General features: G+C 35.9%; 2 protein-coding genes and 1 long non-coding RNA gene across 11 annotated transcripts; all 3 read right to left on the reverse strand.

The window, feature by feature from the left end:
• Positions 1 to 7479: 7479 nt before the first annotated feature.
• LOC101246408 (uncharacterized) lies at positions 7480 to 11523 on the reverse strand. The gene is made up of 8 exons (XM_004235153.4): positions 10586 to 11523; positions 10310 to 10442; positions 9767 to 9982; positions 9477 to 9632; positions 9138 to 9390; positions 8653 to 9059; positions 8195 to 8311; positions 7480 to 8092 (listed from the first exon to the last, which is right to left on the reverse strand). The coding sequence occupies exons 1-8, from the start codon at positions 11515 to 11517 to the stop codon at positions 7757 to 7759; spliced, it is 2550 nt and encodes an 849-aa protein (XP_004235201.1). The 5' UTR covers positions 11518 to 11523; the 3' UTR covers positions 7480 to 7756.
• Positions 11524 to 14187: 2664 nt separating this feature from the next.
• On the reverse strand, positions 14188 to 17888 carry LOC101246697 (mediator of RNA polymerase II transcription subunit 31). 9 transcript variants are annotated; one of them, XM_010319888.3, is made up of 7 exons: positions 17697 to 17888; positions 17515 to 17612; positions 17229 to 17325; positions 16985 to 17063; positions 16317 to 16594; positions 16096 to 16162; positions 14188 to 14724 (listed from the first exon to the last, which is right to left on the reverse strand). In XM_010319888.3, exons 1-6 carry the CDS (start codon positions 17732 to 17734, stop codon positions 16147 to 16149), a joined length of 606 nt encoding a protein of 201 aa, XP_010318190.1. In that variant the 5' UTR covers positions 17735 to 17888; the 3' UTR covers positions 14188 to 14724; positions 16096 to 16146. The 9 variants fall into 9 exon arrangements, with proteins under 9 accessions (XP_010318190.1, XP_004235202.1, XP_025885743.1 ...); XM_004235154.4 differs by having other exon boundaries at positions 16096 to 16159; positions 17697 to 17882; XM_026029958.2 differs by having other exon boundaries at positions 14188 to 14564; positions 17697 to 17882.
• Positions 15180 to 15600, reverse strand: LOC138347266 (uncharacterized). The gene is made up of 2 exons (XR_011220043.1): positions 15465 to 15600; positions 15180 to 15381 (listed from the first exon to the last, which is right to left on the reverse strand). It is a non-coding gene; the product is annotated as an uncharacterized lncRNA (long non-coding RNA).
• Positions 17889 to 18744: the final 856 nt, after the last annotated feature.

Here is an 18744-nt window from a genome sequence, read left to right on the forward strand (position 1 = left end):
GCATGTTCCAATGGGTAGATGTAGATAACTAAATAGGACGGCATATTTTATGTGGTTAACATAAATATCCAATAGGCGTTTGTTATCACGCGCACATATTTTATTTTCAAAATTTGAACAAAAAATGTGCGATAGAAATACTATATCATTTGTAGATACTCTATTGGAACAAGCCATAGTTTGAGTATCGAAATGAAATTTAGTGACAAGTTCAATGGGCTATTAATATATAAATCCAAGTCATAAATTCGTTTAATAAATAATACTAAAATACTATATCTAACTCGCACAACCAAAATTTCATTAAAAAAATTTGTTTATAACATAATAACAATACATTTGGATGAAGACATAGTTTGTTAGCATGATAAATATTTGTTAAATTGTTTTATTATGGTGAGATGATTCATACTTAAAAGTATTTGTGTCATTTATGTCTATAGTGAAAGATATTAAATATAGTTTCAAAGCATAAGTTATGTTTGTAAGTTTTTTGTCCAGATTTAATTGGTAAGTCTTTCAATAATCTTTTATTTTTGAATTACAATTACATAGAAAATAATTTTAAAATTTATATTTGTCAATATAGTATGTTCATGAAATTTATTAATATTTCAAAAAAAGAGATAATTTGCTTTAAAAAAATCAACTCCCCCTTCTTGTTTGAGACAACAGGATAGTAGTATTGAGAATTAGTTGGTACTTTATCAAAATTTTTCATCATTTGACTTCCAAAAAGAAAAAAGTATCTAAGAATGATGAGAGTAATAAAAATCGCATTATACTGTTTAAAAATAAAATAAAATAAAATATTTGAGTTCTAAAATTATCAAAAAGATAATTTCTATAGTTAGAAACATTTTTAAAATTGTACTGAAAAAGCTAATTAACTTGATTTTAAATTGTGAGGGCTGAAAATAGGGTAGGTAAAAATATAGTGAACATTGAATAACAAATAGAAAACACAAAATATTAATGAAGTTTGATAATGATTAAGCATTTTAAATTTATAATAGATAATAAAATTAAAATGATACAAAGAGAATGAGCCGCATTGTTACATATGTTTAGAGGCTATTGATGAGGGAATAAGATAAGGCTAAGTACCTAGTAATAACAGATAGTATTAAATAAATAGTATTAAATAATATTAGTATTTACTGTGTACTAATCCTAGTCCTATTAGGATTAGTACTCCTTAATCCTAGTCCTATTAGGATTAGTACTCCTTCCTATATCTCCTATATATATTTCCCATGTATTCCCTTATTAGGTTAACACTTCAATACAATCAATATTCCTTCATGGTATCAAGAGCCAGAAAACCTAGATCTTCTTTTCTCTAGGTTTTTTTCTCTCTTTAGGGCACCGATCGTTCCCTCTCTTCTCTTGGGCAGCGGCAGCCATGACAACCGAGGTGGATCCTCTCGATTCACTTCCTTCTGGCGTTAAACTCCTTCTCAGGCATCTTCATGCCCTGATTACCAAGAAAATATCAGACATAAATTACCCTACAAGGATAATCACCGTTCTTACAGCCCTTGAGGCCAATTACCTTCTCAAATACGTTGATGGAAGCACAGAACCGCCGCCGGCAGTCATCACCGCCACGGACAAATTAGAAAAAACCAATCCGGCCCATGCCGCCTGGAAAGCCGTGGATGGCCAGATCCGATTATGTTTGATTGCGGTCATCTCTCTCACGGTTCAGAAACACGTCCGATCCTACACAACTGCTTCAACCCTATGGACGGCCCTCGCAACACGCTATGCATCAATCTTCCACTCTCATATTTTTCAATTGCGTGATCGTCTCCACACAATTACCAAAGACACGAAAACTATGGCGGAGTATTTAGACGAGGTCTCCACCATCATCACAGCCCTCGACAACGTGAACGAAATCATTCCCGAAAAAGATCTTGTTATGCGCGTCGTTCGGAGGCTCCTATCAGCTTACTCCTCTATTAAACAGGCGGTTCGCATCAGTCCAACGCCCGTTGACCTGGCTACTCTCTCCTCGTGACTAAAAAGTGAAGAAATCAACGTGGATCTGGAGAGCAAACTTCTTCTCCGAGAAGCCGCTGTTATGGAGCCGGCCACCGCCCTCACCGCAAGCCAGAACTATCGCGGGGGGCGTGGTGGCGGCCGGCAGGGGAGTCGCGGCGGCTACGGCAGAAACAGCGGAGGCCACGGGCGCGACGGTCGGCAGGGCAGTCATCCGCCGTACGATGGTCAGCAGTACGGCAGCAACAACAGCCTGCACTCCTTCGGCAGCGGCGGACAGTCATCTTCCAGCGGCGGGCAGGGCACTTACGAGCGGGATCGTCCAACTTGTCAAATCTGTCAGAAAACAGGACACACCGCTGTTCGTTGCTGGTTTCGGTATGAGGAGAGCCGAAATAGTGATAACCGTGCCAATTATGCATCTCAAGCCGGCCCCTCCTCTGAATGGCTGTTGGATACTGGGGCCAACATGCACGTTACTTCTGATCTATCCAAGCTTAACGCTCCAAATCCATATCATGGCTCCAATGGTATTACTGTTGGCAACGGTGAGTCCATTAATATTTCTCACACTGGCATGGGTACCATTAAAACCCCCACCGCTATCTTTCACCTAGGTAACCTTACCCACGTCCCTTCCATTAAAACCAATCTCCTTTCAGTTCACCAATTCACAAAAGACAATAATTGCTCACTTTTGTTCACCTCTAATGATTATCAGATCCTAGACAATACTACCAAAGGGTGATTTTTCAGGGCCCCTGTGAGCATGGTCTGTACGTTCTTCCTGGCACAAGTTCGTCTGCCCACTCAGTTTTAGCAAGCGTTCCTGTGGCTCCGGTGGCTCTTTCGGCTAATGGCCACAGTCTGTTGTGGCACAGTCGTTTGGGTCACCCGTCTACTCAAATAATAAATTCTTTAATGTCTCAATTAGGTTTTTCTTCCATTCATGTAAACAATTGTGACTCCTGTTCAATTGTTAAATCTCATAAATTACCTTTTACTTTATCTGAGAAGCGTACAACTGCACCTTTTCAACTTATTCATTCTGACCTATGGGGTCCTACTGCTGTTCCTTCATTTGCTGGTTTTCGCTATTATATTTGTTTTGTGGATGATTTTACAAAATACACTTGGTTGTACCCACTAAAACACAAATCACAAGCATACACCACCTTTGTCACTTTTGAAAAAATGGTCAAAACACAATTCAATTCTCATGTTAAACTTTTTCGAAGTGACAATGGAAAGGAATATGTAAATAACATCTTTGGCCAGTTTCTGCAATCCCTAGGAATTATACATCAAACCTCCTGTCCATACACTCCCGAACAGAATGGGGTGGCTGAGCGTAAGCATCGCCATCTCATTGAAACGGTGGTTACTCTTCTACATCAATCTCATCTCCCTGTCTCCTTTTGGGTAGAAGCTCTAGCCACCGCAAACTACCTCATTAACAGAATACCCAGCCACACCCTCTCCAACAAATCACCCTATCAACTCCTTTACCAAGAACTTCCCAATTATACCAACCTCTGCGTCTTTGGGTGTCTTGCCTACCCATGGCTACGCCCTCATATTACTCACAAATTACAACCCCGATCCCGTCCTTGTATTTTTTGGGCTATCATCCTACCTCCAAGGGTTATCGCTGTCTTGACCCACAAACTCATAAGGTCTACATATCTCGTCATGTCAAATTTGTCGAAAATGAGTTTCCCTACGAGTCTATTTCCTCCTCCACAAATACATCATTCATTGGCGTCCTTCCCCTTTTTCCAACATACTCACAGAGTCTCTCACCACCTTCCCCTACACCTCCACCCACTACCCAACCACCCCTCATCACCCCTTCGACCGTCACCCACAATACACCCGCAGCCACCACCCACACTCACAACCAACTCGAACCACCCCATACCCACAACATCTCCAGCCCGATCCGTTTTGGGTCCTTCCCGGCCACCCCCGAATCACCACCGCCCGTGCCACCTCCAATACTCATCTCATGTTAACCCGTGGCAAAGCCGGTATCTTTAAACCCAAAACCTTTCAGGCTACCATACTACCAAATACACCCCTTCCCGATAGTGAACCAACAACCTACTTTGTTGCCTCAAAAAATGCTTATTGGCGTCATGCTATGGATGACGAGTTTAAGGCTTTGACTGATCAGAAAACTTGGGTTCTTGTACCTAAGCCCCATCGGCGGCACCCAGTGAGCTGTAAATGGGTGTACAAAATTAAACACAATGCAGATGGCTGTATTTCCAGGTACAAGGCTCGTTTGGTTGCTAAAGGCTACAATCAAGAGTATGGGCTTGATTAATCCGAGACATTCAGTCATGTTATTCGGCAGGAAACCATTCGCCTGGTACTGTCACTCGTCGTGCGCAACAATTGGCTTATCAATCAGTTGGATGTTTCCAATGCTTTTCTTCATGGCATGCTTGATGAAACTATCTACATGACACAACCACCGGGCTATGTTGATCCCCGCTTCCCTCAACATGTTTGCAAACTCCAGAAGTCTCTGTATGGGCTCAAACAAGCCCCCCGTGCTTGGTACACACGTCTGAAAACGTTCCTCCAGGGACTCGGCTTCACGTGTTGCGTACACGACACAAGTCTGTTTACTCGACATTCAGCACACAGAACAGTCATTCTTCTTGTCTATGTAGATGATATCATTATTACAGGCTCTACTGCAGCTCTCATTCAGGATGTCACTCGAGCTATGCATACTACCTTCAAAATGAAGGACCTTGGCCCGTTACATTATTTTCTGGGAACGGAGGTTTCTCGGACAGGCAGCGGCTTGTTTCTTCATCATTCAAAATATGCTCGAGATCTGTTGTAGAAAGCTGGACTGGAAAAATGCACCAGTCAACCAACACCGATGGCAGCCTCTTCGTCTACGAATGGAGCCGACACTCCCTTTGCCGATATCACCCACTTCCGCAGCCTCATTGGGGCTCTGCAGTATCTGGCCATTACCCGTCCTGACATCCAGTTTGCTGTCAACCGATTTGCTCAGCGCATGCATCAACCAAGTGAACATGATTACCATTGTCTAAAACGCATTCTCAGGTACATTTTTGGCACTTTTGGTCGTGGTTTACTCATTTGACCCGGGGACTTGGAGCTTCGGGGGTTCTCAGATTCAGATTGGGCGAATGATAAAAATGACAGAAAATATACATCGGGGTTTCTCGTTTTTTGGGGTCGAACCTGATCTCCTGGTGTACAAAAAAACAACCCAAGGTCTCTCGGTCCTCGACTGAAGCTGAATACCGCGCCCTTGCTCTTTTCGCTGCTGAGACCATGTGGGTCACATATATTCTTCGCGAACTCCGCGCCACTCACACTGTTCCTGCTCTCTATTGTGACAACAAATCATCCATCTGTGTGGCCAAGATTCTGTCCTACACACCAGAATGAAGCATGTTGATATCGATTGTCTCTTTGTTCATGATGAAGTTCAGGCCGGCACCATGACTGTGCAGTATGTACCCACTGAAGAACAACCGGCTGATATTCTCACCAAGCCTCTCCCGAGCCGACAGCACGATTACCTCAGTTCCAAGCTTTCGTTCGCTTCGCTCAGCTCAGCTTGAGGGGGGATAATAACAGATAGTATTAAATAAATAGTATTAAATAATATTAGTATTTACTGTGTACTAATCCTAGTCCTATTAGGATTAGTACTCCTTAATCCTAGTCCTATTAGGATTAGTACTTCTTCCTATATCTCCTATATATATCTCCCATGTATTCCCTTATTAGGTTAACACTTCAATACAATCAATATTCCTTCACCTAGTACAATTTGTATTGCTTGTTGTAGGTTTCTTTATAGTCATGGTCGTCCTTCTCATGTCTCAAAATATAATAGTAAATTATAGAAAAATAAAGTTTAAATAGTTATTTAAGAAAGAATATGTGATATTATGTTTAGAAATAAAAACTCAAATCAAATGTATGATAAATCGAAGGGAAAATGCATAAGTAATCCCCAAATCTATGCTTGAAATTTCAAAGACACTTATATTATAATAAGGGCATCTCCAACCCAAACACAAAATTTTACATAAAATCTGATGTTAACATCAAATTTGGTCTAATCAACTCCAACCTACTTCACCAAATTTTACATCAAAAAAATCTCTCTTTTTATTATTATATTATTATTTCTTATTTCATTTATAATTTCTTATTTCATAAAACAAATTCTTTCCAAAACATTCACCATATATAATTCATATTATTTCCTTTTATAATAGTGTAATGAAGTATAAAATTATTGTGTACCATAATTTTTTAAATAATATAAATTGCTAGTAAATATTATATATTATACATAATAATGAATAATACAAATACAAGTGAAATCATTAATGAAATACAATTAAATAAACATTACATAATTGAAAAAATATTTTAAATTCTACATAAATATTCAACTTTCAAGATCACTATGGTGCTCCCATAAATGCTCTATTAATGCATTACGTAGTCATAATGAACATAGATCTTTGAAAATTAGAGAATTTAAAGAAGAAAATAAAGTTATATTAATAAATATGGATGGTATTGCTAATCCAAATGTTGGTGAATTTGTTCGACAAGAACAAAGTCGAATAATGGAAAACAAAACATCAATTTCAGCAGCCGCAACCACAACCACAACCACAATAATTTTTTATCCTTCACAATTCATATTTTAATAGTATTGATGAATTCAGATTGAATCTATCAAATTATTAATTTATTATAGTAATTTTTGTAAGTTATTATTATTTTTTTAAATTACTATATATTTTGTATTTCAATTTTGATGTATATCAATTACTAGTTTGTTGAATGTTTTTCAATCATATTTTAAGTACATTATATTATTTCTTCAAAAATTTATATGTTTGCATTTTTAATTTTTGTCAAAGTTAATTGTAATTTATATAATTTAGAGTGTAATTTTAAAAAAATTAATTTTGTAAAAAAAGTCATATAGAAAAATTAATTTATAAAAAAGCGAATTTTATATTTAAAATTAATATTAAAAAACTATTAAATAAAGAATAATTAAATAAACAAGAGATTTAATTAAAACATACAATTTATATAATATTTAATTAAAAATTTATAAGTGAATTGGTGTGATGAATAGTGTTAACACTATTCACACACCAAATTTGATGTATAATTGGTGTGGGTTGGAGCTCAAAATACCAAATGTAGGCCTGTTTCTTCGATTTCAAGCTTGAGTAAGAATAGAACTCTCATATTTATATAACGAATTGTTCATCTTCTCTTGTGGACATATGTTAATTTACCGAACCACGTTAAATATTTGTTTGTTTTGATATATTTCTCGTTTGTCTTCTTACTCAGAATCTTTCTAGATTTGTTTTGCTAGTTTTCACATGACATCTGATTATTTCGATCCTAATAATATGGACATTCCTTAAGAAGTATTAAAAAAAATCTTTATACAACTAACATTTACAACAAACTTATTAGAGAACAACCAAAAGTTTCAACTATATGTACTAAAACATGTTCTTGTAATTATCTCTCAGTAATTTTAATATAAAATCAAATGGACTAAGCAAATTCATCACTACTATTTTGCACATGTATTATCACCACATCTATGTAACTGTTGAACAAGAAAGAATTCTAAATGCTATTTCCATGGTTATAATCCCCTAAAACAATGTACATCATCTGGCATTAGTAAGCAGTTACATTATAAGACGTTGTATTCGCGGAGTTTTTCCAAGAAGGTTTTTCCAACAGAAGATCCTTCTTTAACAAAAATTGCAGGATATCCAATTGGTGCTTCCACCCAAGCTTCAGAACCATGTGTTGAATACAATTTTCCTGTCCAAATATGCTTCCATGACAATCTTTCTCCTATCGGGAAATAGGCCTTAACAGTTTCCTTGCCTTTGTCGAGCACAGGTACCACAAGAATCTCTGTGCCAACTAAAAATTGCTCATATGTTAAGCTATGTACATCTTCATCTTCTGGATAGTGAAGGAAGAGATGTCGACAAATTGGTAGCCCTTTCTGAGAGGCTTCCTGAGTAATCGAAAAAAAGAAGAAGGTAATAACTCTTAGATCTTTTTGGTTTATAATTCTAGTTTGGAGAAAACAGTTGTAGAGAGATTGTGTATATGTTACCTTAACTAGTTGAATCCTGTAAAACTTCCATGCTTTGTAGACCTTTGCAAGACGTGCGAAATGTGAAAGAGTTCTATTGTTAGAGTAGAACTGGCTGTTGCAAGATGGCTTGTTACCCTGAATGAATGATCAAAAATGACAGAACATGTCAAATTTTTGAGCATGAGAACGAAAAGAAAAAGAAATATTCCCTCGGTTTCAATTTGTTTGTCTGGTTTTAACTTGACACGGAGTTTAAGTAAGTAAAAAACACTTTGAATCTTGTGGTCTCAAACTAACCGTACCATAATGCCCTCTAATCCTATTGTCTTAAACATGTCAGGTGAAAAGTTGGAATCGAAGAGCTGGTAAAAAAAGAGAAATATTCTTGTTTAAAAGGACTAAAAGTGAAAAGGAGATATACAAATTGAAATGGAGAAAGTAGGAAATATGAGCCCGGGAGATGTGCTGAATCTTACTTCATGTGTCCGAAACACAGTGGTGAAGGCAGCCAATTCCATCCATCGCAAAAGAAGCTCTTCACTTCTTTGATACTTAAAAAATGGTAATGGTAAGTTTACTGCACAGTAGCCTCCAATGTCACTGTGATTAAGAGCATATCCTGAAAGTCCTCCGCTAAGCAAGCCAACGACTGCACTCTTGATGCCATCATTTTTTTGCCAACTTACCATTTGGTCTCCCTCCCAAAATAGCATTGCCCATTTAGGAGTATCCCTATAACCAGCCCTCATGAAGAAAACTAAACTATCCTCTGGATCTTCTCCCTCTTTACCTACATGTGTGTTTTTCCATTCGTCCACGAATTCCCTGTTGATTTTGGCCCATAATTCGGGATATCTGTTATGCGCTGCAATTGGATCTTCACCTAGATAATTAAAAGGACTATATATTAGTACTTTCTTAGACACAAATGTTGAAGAAGAAAATGATGTTGTTGGCGGACCTGAATACAAGCAGGCATCCACAGGAAGGCCTTCGCCAAAATCTGCCATCCATCCTCGTACTCCATCATCTACCATTTCTCGCAGAATCTGCTTGAACCAATTAGCGGTACGTGGATGTGTCAAATCCAGCATCCCTACATCAAATGCTGTATTGGGAACCATATACAGTTCTCCATTCTTGTCTTTTACTAAGATATCCAACTTCTTTGCCTCCTCAAAATGGTGTCTTCTTATGTTTGTCTTTTTATCCATCTGCAGTTTTTTTGAACAAAAACTTGTAAAGGTTGTCTATGAGGAGTTCCACACAATAACGATAAGTTAACAGTTATGATGAATACCGGAGCCAGACAAGGATTGCAATATGTCATCACTTTGATATGTTGCTTATTAAGGTCTTGAATTAGTTGTTTCCATCCCGAGTATCTCGTTTCATCTGCTTCCCAGTTCCACCAAAGTTGTGATCCAATGACTGTCTCTCTCTGACCTACCCAATCCTGAAAAAAAAAGCGTGTACAAAAAGATGTTGCAAACTTCAATAACTCATCTATTTTTGAATCAATCTAAGTACTCTTTATGAGGCCTGAAATCTTTTTAATGCCTTCAATTAAATGATCTTCTCTTGGTGTACCTGCAACCAGAACGCTGATACTGGGACGTCATATCTTTGCATTTCATTCCAAATACTGCGGACAGTGTCCGTTCCACCTTGCATTCCCACTACTGCACCAGAAATAATCCACTCTGGAAGAAGTGGAGGCCTACCAATGCTTCGTGTGAAACATTCAATGAGTTCAGTAGGTGAGTTTCCGTGTAGTATCCGACCTTCCAATGAGTCCCCATGTAACTGCAACAAGATATCAGAGCTCAAGTGAGTATCACATTTGAACAAAATGTACATCCTTTCGTTCATATTTTCCGCTTTAACACAACATGTAGCTGGATTATTTCTTCAGGCCTTAATGTTCTTTCCATTTGGTATTACAATGAGATAAGATCTCGTCTTGTGTGTTAAGAGAAAATACAAGTTTTGTGCTGCAGATAATTCAGATACGACTGTTGTATTGTGTTAATGTTGGCCTAGTTAACATTATCTGAAATTACACCACCAATATTTAAGCTTGAGTTACACTCAAAATATTCAAAATCAGAAAGAGAAATCGTCGAAACTCACCTGTATCTGAATTCTATCATCTTTCGTTAGATCAAACACTGAATAATCATAACCCTCCAAGTACATTGACCTCATCTTCGATGTCATGTAGAATGGCGAAGGCGCATAAGTTGTACTCCAATCACCTCCTGCCCTACATGACACAATAGAGCTTATTTCAGTCTTTTGATTTTAAAAACTTGGCACACTCATATCATGTAGTTCGATAAAAAGAAATGTATAATACATAAACAGACGTCTCAACTGGCAAGTAAAACACTCCATCTTTGAGAGTACCTGTAGCTAACTAAATTGGCTGCAAAGGTAATTGGTTGATCGCCGCGTCCAATCCCTTGTTCTTGAACAAAAATAGGGACCCTCTTTCCTTTAAAATTCATATGAGAAAATTGCTCACCAAAACCAAATATTTTCTCATTTTTTTCACTTGAATATGTTAAACAAATTCTATTATTAACAACTCCTTCACTATTTTTCATCACTATTTTCTCCTCAGCAAATGATGAAACAGTAACAGACTTTTTCAATCCTCCAAACCACCCACCTCTACGTCTCCGAATTCGACCAAATTTCAGAGAAAAAATCCTGTAACTTGTTGGAGAAACTCTTTTTGGAAGTTGTAAATCTGTTTTCCCAATCCTCACTTGGAAACCAACTTGATGACATTCTTTCTGATCAAACAGAATCCAATATCTTGCACAAGTTGAATTTTCCTTCTCCGAATCTTTTCTTCGCGAAAATCCGACCTTCTTCTTTCGTTTACTTACCCCGAAAACCTTCCCTGTGATCATTAAAACAGGAAACAGGGGATACGACGAAAAAAGTTGATCTTTATCAGATTCATTTATGATCTTTACATCGTCAATTGTCTGATTACTTGAAAGAGAATGTACATGTTTATCTTTTACGACGAATGAACCTCTGCTTTCTTCCACTTGAGTTTCAGCAATGGCAGCAGAAATGAATGGCTCACCAGGGAGGGTGGACCATATAGGCCTTGTAGGTTCAGATTTGTGAGAAATTGATAAAAATCCTCCATTTTTTGATGACCAATTTAACTGAAAATCTTTGCCAATGGGGTAGATCTGATGAGAAGGGAGTTTATGTGAATTCAAGATTAAAGTTCCATATATGAATGGTGAGTTTGGGGTGGATGGAAAAGGATTATTGAAATGTTTGTGATGCTTTTTGCTGATTTTCAAACTTGTCATGTTAGAAAATATGAAGTGTTATTCTAAATGCAATCTATTTATACACATTGTACATTAGTTATGTAAAATTAATACTCCTCGCGTGTCATTTTATGTGACATAATTTGACTCGATACTGAGTTTAAAAAAATTGAAAGATTTTTAAAATTTATAGTTCAAAATGAATCATTCTACTAAGGATAAAATAAATATGTGTCGTTCTTTCTAGAATGAATTAAAATGGGAAAAAAAGTCACATAAATTAAAAAGAGGAAGTATTATTTTTGTGAAGGTGTAATAGATAGTTAGTATGTAATTGATCTTTTCACGTGTTTTAGTTCTTCAAATTTGAAACAGAAAATTTCGACCCCACCTATGTCGATCCAAAATTTTCATTGGTTTGTCAAGATTCTAATAAGCCCTGTTGGTTGGAAATTGGAATATTATGAAAATAGTAATATTACTTTTCAAACATAAATGTCAAATTTCTTTTTAGACGTGCAAAATAACCCTTTCCCCGTTAGGCTAAGCATCACATTTATGTTAAATATAAATAAAATCAAAATTTAATATATATCTATAAAATTTAAAAAACGAATAAAATTTTGTTTTACAAAGTAAATTCAATATGAATGCACTTGACTCATTGTGGGTCCGACTTTGGTTGCTGATCTCATATAAAAGAAGGGTAATTTGAAAAAATAAAAATAAATATATCTATGGACTTTGAGAAATCCATTGATTTTGAACCATAGTTAGTTTAGTTAGACGTTATTTTCTTGATAATTCAAAGACTTACTTGGTCAGCTATACAGGGAAGATTCACTTTTGTATTTGCTGGGGTTTGTGGAATATGCATGGAGACGCAATAATGGCTAAATTAAATGGTTCACTTAATTGGTACATTAAACTAAGTTCTTGACCTATTGAACATCTGATTCATACAAGTGTACTTGTGTGGTTGATATAAGTTTAGACTCATATGGTCATTAATTTTGACTTAACTTCAACTGGTATCTAGCGATTTTTTTTTAATTTTAGGTGTACACAAGTAAACAAACGTGTCTTATGTGGAAGGATACAAGGTAGGATTCTACGTGGGACGTATGTTTTTATTTGTTCAATTTTTATACAAATTTAAGTATCTACTTATACACAACTATATTTATAGGATATAATTAAAAATTAAAGCCAAACAAAAAACACGTTTTTGAAAAATATTCAGAAACCAATATTGATGAATATTCCCTATCATATAGTAGAGACTAAAGCCTTTCATTTAAAATTTTAAATTAAATAGAATCTTTGACCGATAAATAAAGAAAAGAATAAAAGCTGAAATGGAAAATAATTTATTTCTCCAAATATTTAATTTGATTATATTCCATCTCTCAAGTTTTCTTTTATTTTTTGCATTTTTTCTAAGATGAAGGCGGAATTTGTATACAATGTAAAAAGTAAATATCATTTGACGTTGACATTCAAATTCATAATACCAAAAACACGATCAAATAATTAATGTAAAAGTTATTTACACGTTCACATTCCGTTTTCAATTATCACTTGTTTTAAACGACTTGAATATCATTTTCACTGGTGCTAGTTACCAAGCTTTAGTCTACAAAGTTTTAACCTTAGAAAAAATATTTATCCAATCAGACATGATCAAACAATCATATGGAAACATATCTTTAGTACTTAAAAGCTCATTGTTTCTTCTTTAAATTTCTTGACAAATCAAACTATAAGTAGAAGATGTAGTTTAGAATATAAAAATATAACATACTTTTTAAATTAAATAAAAAAAAATATGTCATATAAATTGAGACAGATGAAGTAACAATCAAGAAACTCGAAGCTCTATTGCTTAGAGTGGATTGTATGTGGATGGCATCATGGGAAGATACACTATATTATAAAGCTAGACCTAATTGACTCCACTATCTACCATTTATTGAAAGTTACATTGCACCTTTTTACTTGTGGACCTAATTCGAATGTAGGTTAAAAGGACGGGAAAATACACAATGTGTCCGGAAGGCGAATTGCATGCAAAATATACTTGACTTTCATAATAAAATATTATTTGATGAAAAATATACTTGACTGTTATAATAAAATGTTATTATTTGATGCAAACTATACTTAATTGTTATAATAAAATGCTAACATAGAGAACGTATCTTAGTTAACTAATTACCTTCATATCTTTCAAGTTCTTTTTTTTTTCATCTTCATATTTCACCCTCCTCCCAAGTCTCATATATGCCAATTAAAATTAAAATAAGTTTAGGAGGTACTTGTGCCTCATCCCAACAAGAAAAACTCTTCCCACCGCAAAAGTTCCATCAGTTGTATCTAAAAGATTTAGTTTGCATTGCACAATGCTAGTTGTTTTTATCCATCAGGTGAACAAAATCGAACCAAAAACCACATCAAACCACAAACTGAGTCAACCATGTGACATATCCATGTAAACAACTTAAACAAGTAGAGATACTATCCACAAGAACAAAGGAGTGGATATATGTAAAAGTTAAAACCCAGCCTTTGCTTTGTGAAGTATAATTTTCCTAGTGAAAAGGGAGAAACCATCTCATATCCGAGTCAAATACTCTAGAATGCAGTATTATCGCTTACATCTACCAGATAAACCAAGAAATTTCTAAATTGTCTTCGACACGCGTTCAATCCGTATATAACACGTTTTATTATGGGTTGCAAACAGGTTAACCCATATTTGCTGTCCAGATTAACATTGTCAAGAGAACACTTGTAATTCAATTGTACTGCACCAGAAACCATCAACATAATATTACCTCAAAGTTCCATATAAGGGATGAGAAACCATATTCAAGGACTTCATTAGACTAAAGTAGTAGCACACTGGGCCTACTCAATAATAAGCTATTGCTGGCTGGCATGCATTTCTCCAGCATGAGAGAAGAGAAATGGGTGTTTCGATGGTATTACAATTCCAAGGTTTAGCTCCTTAAACTACCACATGAACTACTATCAGCTTCAGCAGCACAACAGGTGACAGCAAGAGTAAGCTGATGAGTGATTGCCTGCAGGAAGAACTAAAATTTCTAATTTTGTTTTGTTTTGGGGTGCACCAGATTGCAGTATACAACTGCCAAGCTCCATTATTGAAACTGCAATCAGCAATTAAACAGGGTTGACTTCTTTTCTAAACATAGGATGTAGTCTAATTCCAGGGATGATCACCTACAAGTGTGGTTGTGAAATTAGATTCCACAAATAGGATGCAACATAGCTTTTATAGGATGATTAAAGAACCAACGCATAATCAGAATATTTTAACACAAAGTAATATGTTCAGTGTAATGCTCCTATAGAACCCAAAAGCCATTCTTAAATTTAAAGAACTGACATTATCAAGATAATGGAAGAAACACATCATATGCTCAATAGGAGTATTACCCAATTTTCCGCTTAAGCATATATAAGTTTAATGAGTCGTCACAAAGTCGCAATTAGGTCAATTTGACCAACCAGAATAAAGTATAAGCACAATACTTGATTTTACATTGGAGAACTATGTGTTAAGTAAATAGGAAAGAGTACATCTTGTCGAGAAAAGGACACACGGCATAGTTTCAAACTGAAACTCATAAATATATATGGGGAAGCACTTCACTTGACCAAAACGAGAAAAGAGATGAGTGATAACATGAAATCCTTGGAATTCCGTTAATGAAAGTGATACAGCTAATATAATTTTGTGTGCTGCACTTAATTTCAGGTCTATAGATCTAGGTTGTACCGATTCTTAAGTGTCACACCACCCAATTCAAGCCAAATGGATAAAGTTCCTCTTTTGTTAGTTTTCTGGAAAGACAGTAGGCCCTTGAGAGTCAGTACCTGCAACTTTGAGGACACGGAATTGGAACAGTCGAAGGGGAAAGAATAACTACAAAGGCAAAGGTGATTATAGGAATTCGTACAGGCTAGCCGAGGAGAGGGACCGTAACCTTGCCCAAGTGAAGTGCATCAAAGACCATAAATACTCCTCCCATTTACCATAGATTATAGGCAAAGGTTCATATACTTAGACCACACTAGAGAAGTTGCTCCTTCATTTATCATCAAAATCTGAAGTTCACATGTCAATATGGTGATTCGAATTCTTCACTCCATTGATAACCCATTACTGCTATAAGTGTGCATTGGCAATCTTCCAGTCACCTATCACCAGATGTCTGAGCTAAGCCTAAAAAATTAAGCAATTGAAACCACAAACGAGGGCATCCCAAAAGAGTTCAAAGGCAGGCTGCTTCCTTTCTGTTTTGGTTACTTGGTTTGGGAATAAAATTAGTTCTACATTTATTTCTTAAAGAAATTTGATCCTAGTGAACCCAACAAATGTGTAGTTGATCTCTCGCAAAACTTTAGCACTATGTTTTCTGACATGAGAAAGAAAGTACAGGTCATTGATCATGCTTGAGACTTGGGAAGGACTCTAAAATTCAATAAACAACAAATCACACTCTTAATAGGATTTCATTAATGTGTTTGCCAATGAGGAACTGCAACACCTATTCGAAAAATGAAATCATGGGGTGCAAAATGTATTACCTTAATTCATAAATTAGTTGATAGGAGGTCTGTGCTATGAGTAAAATAAAATTATCCGTCTTTCCTGCTAAAACAAAATTATCCAAGTCAATAACCATTTCAGAAACATTACGTCACAAATCTAACCCTAAAATATAAAATCATAACAAGAGGGAGCATGCAACAACAAGCATTGACAAAGTTTTCACAGTAAGAGAAAAGTAAAAGAGGAGAGGAAATACTTTCTCTTTCTTCGATCAACAGAAGCATTCCTTGGGTCCGTTTTAGCAAGACCAGATCCAGGAGGGATGGCATACTGCATCGGGGAAAGAGCTGCAGCTGTAACAGGTGTAGGAGCAGGAGGTGGAGCAGTTGGAGGGGCTACACTTGATGGTAGTGATGCAGGTGGAGCAGAACTTGGTGCAGTTGCAGGCTCAGGAAGCGGCCGCGGCAAAATATGTTTCAACCGGTTATTTCTGTAGTTCTTCCAGAAGTAAAATTGCTGCCTATGTGCTACTTCCTAATAGTTGTTACAAACATGTAGATCAGATCCTATCACAGATTTATGTGCCAGAACTTTAGGTTGGCAAACAAAGTGCAATAAATAATAAACAGTGAAATGAGATGAGATGTCCTCGGGGCGAGAATTAACCTCGACAACACGATTAAATAATTATAAGTTTTATGCCTAGAAACTACGGGAAAGTTCAGAAATGGAAATAAGGCTAATGGCTAAGACAATGAAGTACCATGTATTATAAAGTGTTTTGGCAGCATTTTTAGTCCATAGAAACTGTGTTTACAGAAAGTGGGGTGAACCTTCTTTATAGTGGCTGACAGTCTTAACTAACTAAAGAGTATAGCAAAAGTGGAGAAGGAAACCAGGACAACACATGACATAACTTTTTACCTTGTTAGCAGGATGAGCCATTGCATTACGAAATGTTGGATTTTGGAGAAGCTCGAGAAAGAATAGGCAGTGTGGATACCTGCATTAACATCAAGAAAGGAAAACCAATACGATTAGTTAACGATATCCATAGTCCACAGGAAACAGAAAAGGAACAAGGACCATCATCCACTGCATCTAAAAAGTTGCAGTAGAAAGAACATACATAACTATTATCACATATTAATACTATAAACTAACTTACATTATAAACTTTATGTACTCAGGTCGTTGCCAGTACTGAAGGTACTTCAAGTACCCAATAAAAGCTTCATCTTCAAAATATCTGTTCTGAGCCAAATCTGCATCAGAATCAATACAAAGTCCACAAAACAAAACAAAAAATGAAAAAGGGATAGAAAAATTGAAGCTTTTGCAACCCAATATTCATTTTCACACCAACAACATATATAACATAAAACTAACAATAATTGGTAAATACCCAGAAAACATCATGTTTAAATAAGAGAAGGGAATAGATAGATAGATACAGTGAATGTAAGTTGGGTTAGCAAGGCATTGAACAAATTCGAGTTCGAGTAAGAAACGTTGGCGCCCATCATCGGGATCTTTATAGACGCTTTTCTGCCTGCAAATTGGAACAGAAAAAACAGTTGATTAATGTGAATTTGCGAAGATGCAAATTGATTTGAGATGAATTGATTCTGCTTACGGTGATTCATGGGTTTCTGGATTCGATGTAGAAGCCATGCGCTAAACCCTAACTAATTCTACTTTTCAAAGTTAGCCGTTGATTGTATTGCTGCGCTATATATACAAAAGGAAAGTCTGAAATTCATTGCATTTTTAAGATGTAATGTAAAAATGGATTAAATTCATATTGAAATAAAATTTCAGTGTTAAAATGACATCTTGTATTTGATTTTGATCCTAATTTTTATTTGCTCAATATGAGTGTGTCATTAGATTCATTTACTCACCTAGATTATACAGTCGATCAGATTGAAATGGTTAGAAATCTTTTTTTTAAGTGAAGTCATAATTCTCATATGTGATTATACCAGTGTTACTAAAGATGAAAAGCGCAAAAAAGCTCTTACGATCCATGGGGAATTTAAGCGCAAATAAAATGTAAGCTTTGATGAAAAAAGACGCAAAGGGAGGAAAAGAGTATAAGTATGCATGTTTAGTCCAAAACTAATAACTATAAACATGAATATGTCAAATATATGATCAAAGAAATTGAAAATAATTATGACAAAGTGAAATATCAGTGATTTAACTTCACTGTCTCATAAGAGGCTCATTGGTAAGGTGACGTTTGCCTTAGAACATTGGTGAAGACACTAAAGTGCACATAAAGCGACGCGAAGCCCTCAACACGTTTTTGAGTCTCGCTTGCGCGCTTTATATCTAAGTTTTGACCAGTTTTTTATTAGTATGCATGAATTTTTAAGCTTAAATTCGTAGTTATATAAATGTGAAAATTGTGATTTTAGTCCAAGGGGTTAAAAAAAAAAGGGCGATTTTGGATGCAACCTTCATGATTTTGGTTTGGAATAAAAATCTTATATCACTTTTGATATTTATAAGCTTGAATTCAAGTTGACTCTGTTTCGGTTATTTCTCAAAGAAACATGTCTACGGGCCACAACTGAATATATGTGTCATGAAAGAGAGGTGCATAATACCATGCCTAAAATGAGCATGGAAATTGGGGGTTTTGGACCTACAACTACGAAATCATATTTCGATGACCA

Source organism: Solanum lycopersicum, chromosome 3 (assembly GCF_036512215.1).
Source record: "Solanum lycopersicum chromosome 3, SLM_r2.1".
NCBI lineage: Eukaryota > Viridiplantae > Streptophyta > Magnoliopsida > Solanales > Solanaceae > Solanum > Solanum lycopersicum.

Coding starts and splice junctions, on each gene's coding strand:
- LOC101246697 (XM_010319888.3), bottom strand. CDS start 17,734: ATGGCTTCTACATCGAATCCAGAAACCCATGAATCACC. Junction 17,613..17,696: donor CCAGAAACCCATGAATCACC/GTAAGCAGAATC, acceptor TCCAATTTGCAG/GCAGAAAAGCGTCTATAAAG. Junction 17,064..17,228: donor GAGTACATAAAGTTTATAAT/GTAAGTTAGTTT, acceptor ATGTTAATGCAG/GTATCCACACTGCCTATTCT.
- LOC101246408 (XM_004235153.4), bottom strand. CDS start 11,517: ATGACAAGTTTGAAAATCAGCAAAAAGCATCACAAACATTTCAATAAT. Junction 9,060..9,137: donor GGATGCCTGCTTGTATTCAG/GTCCGCCAACAA, acceptor TTAATTATCTAG/GTGAAGATCCAATTGCAGCG. Junction 8,312..8,652: donor CTGTGTTTCGGACACATGAA/GTAAGATTCAGC, acceptor TCATTCATTCAG/GGTAACAAGCCATCTTGCAA.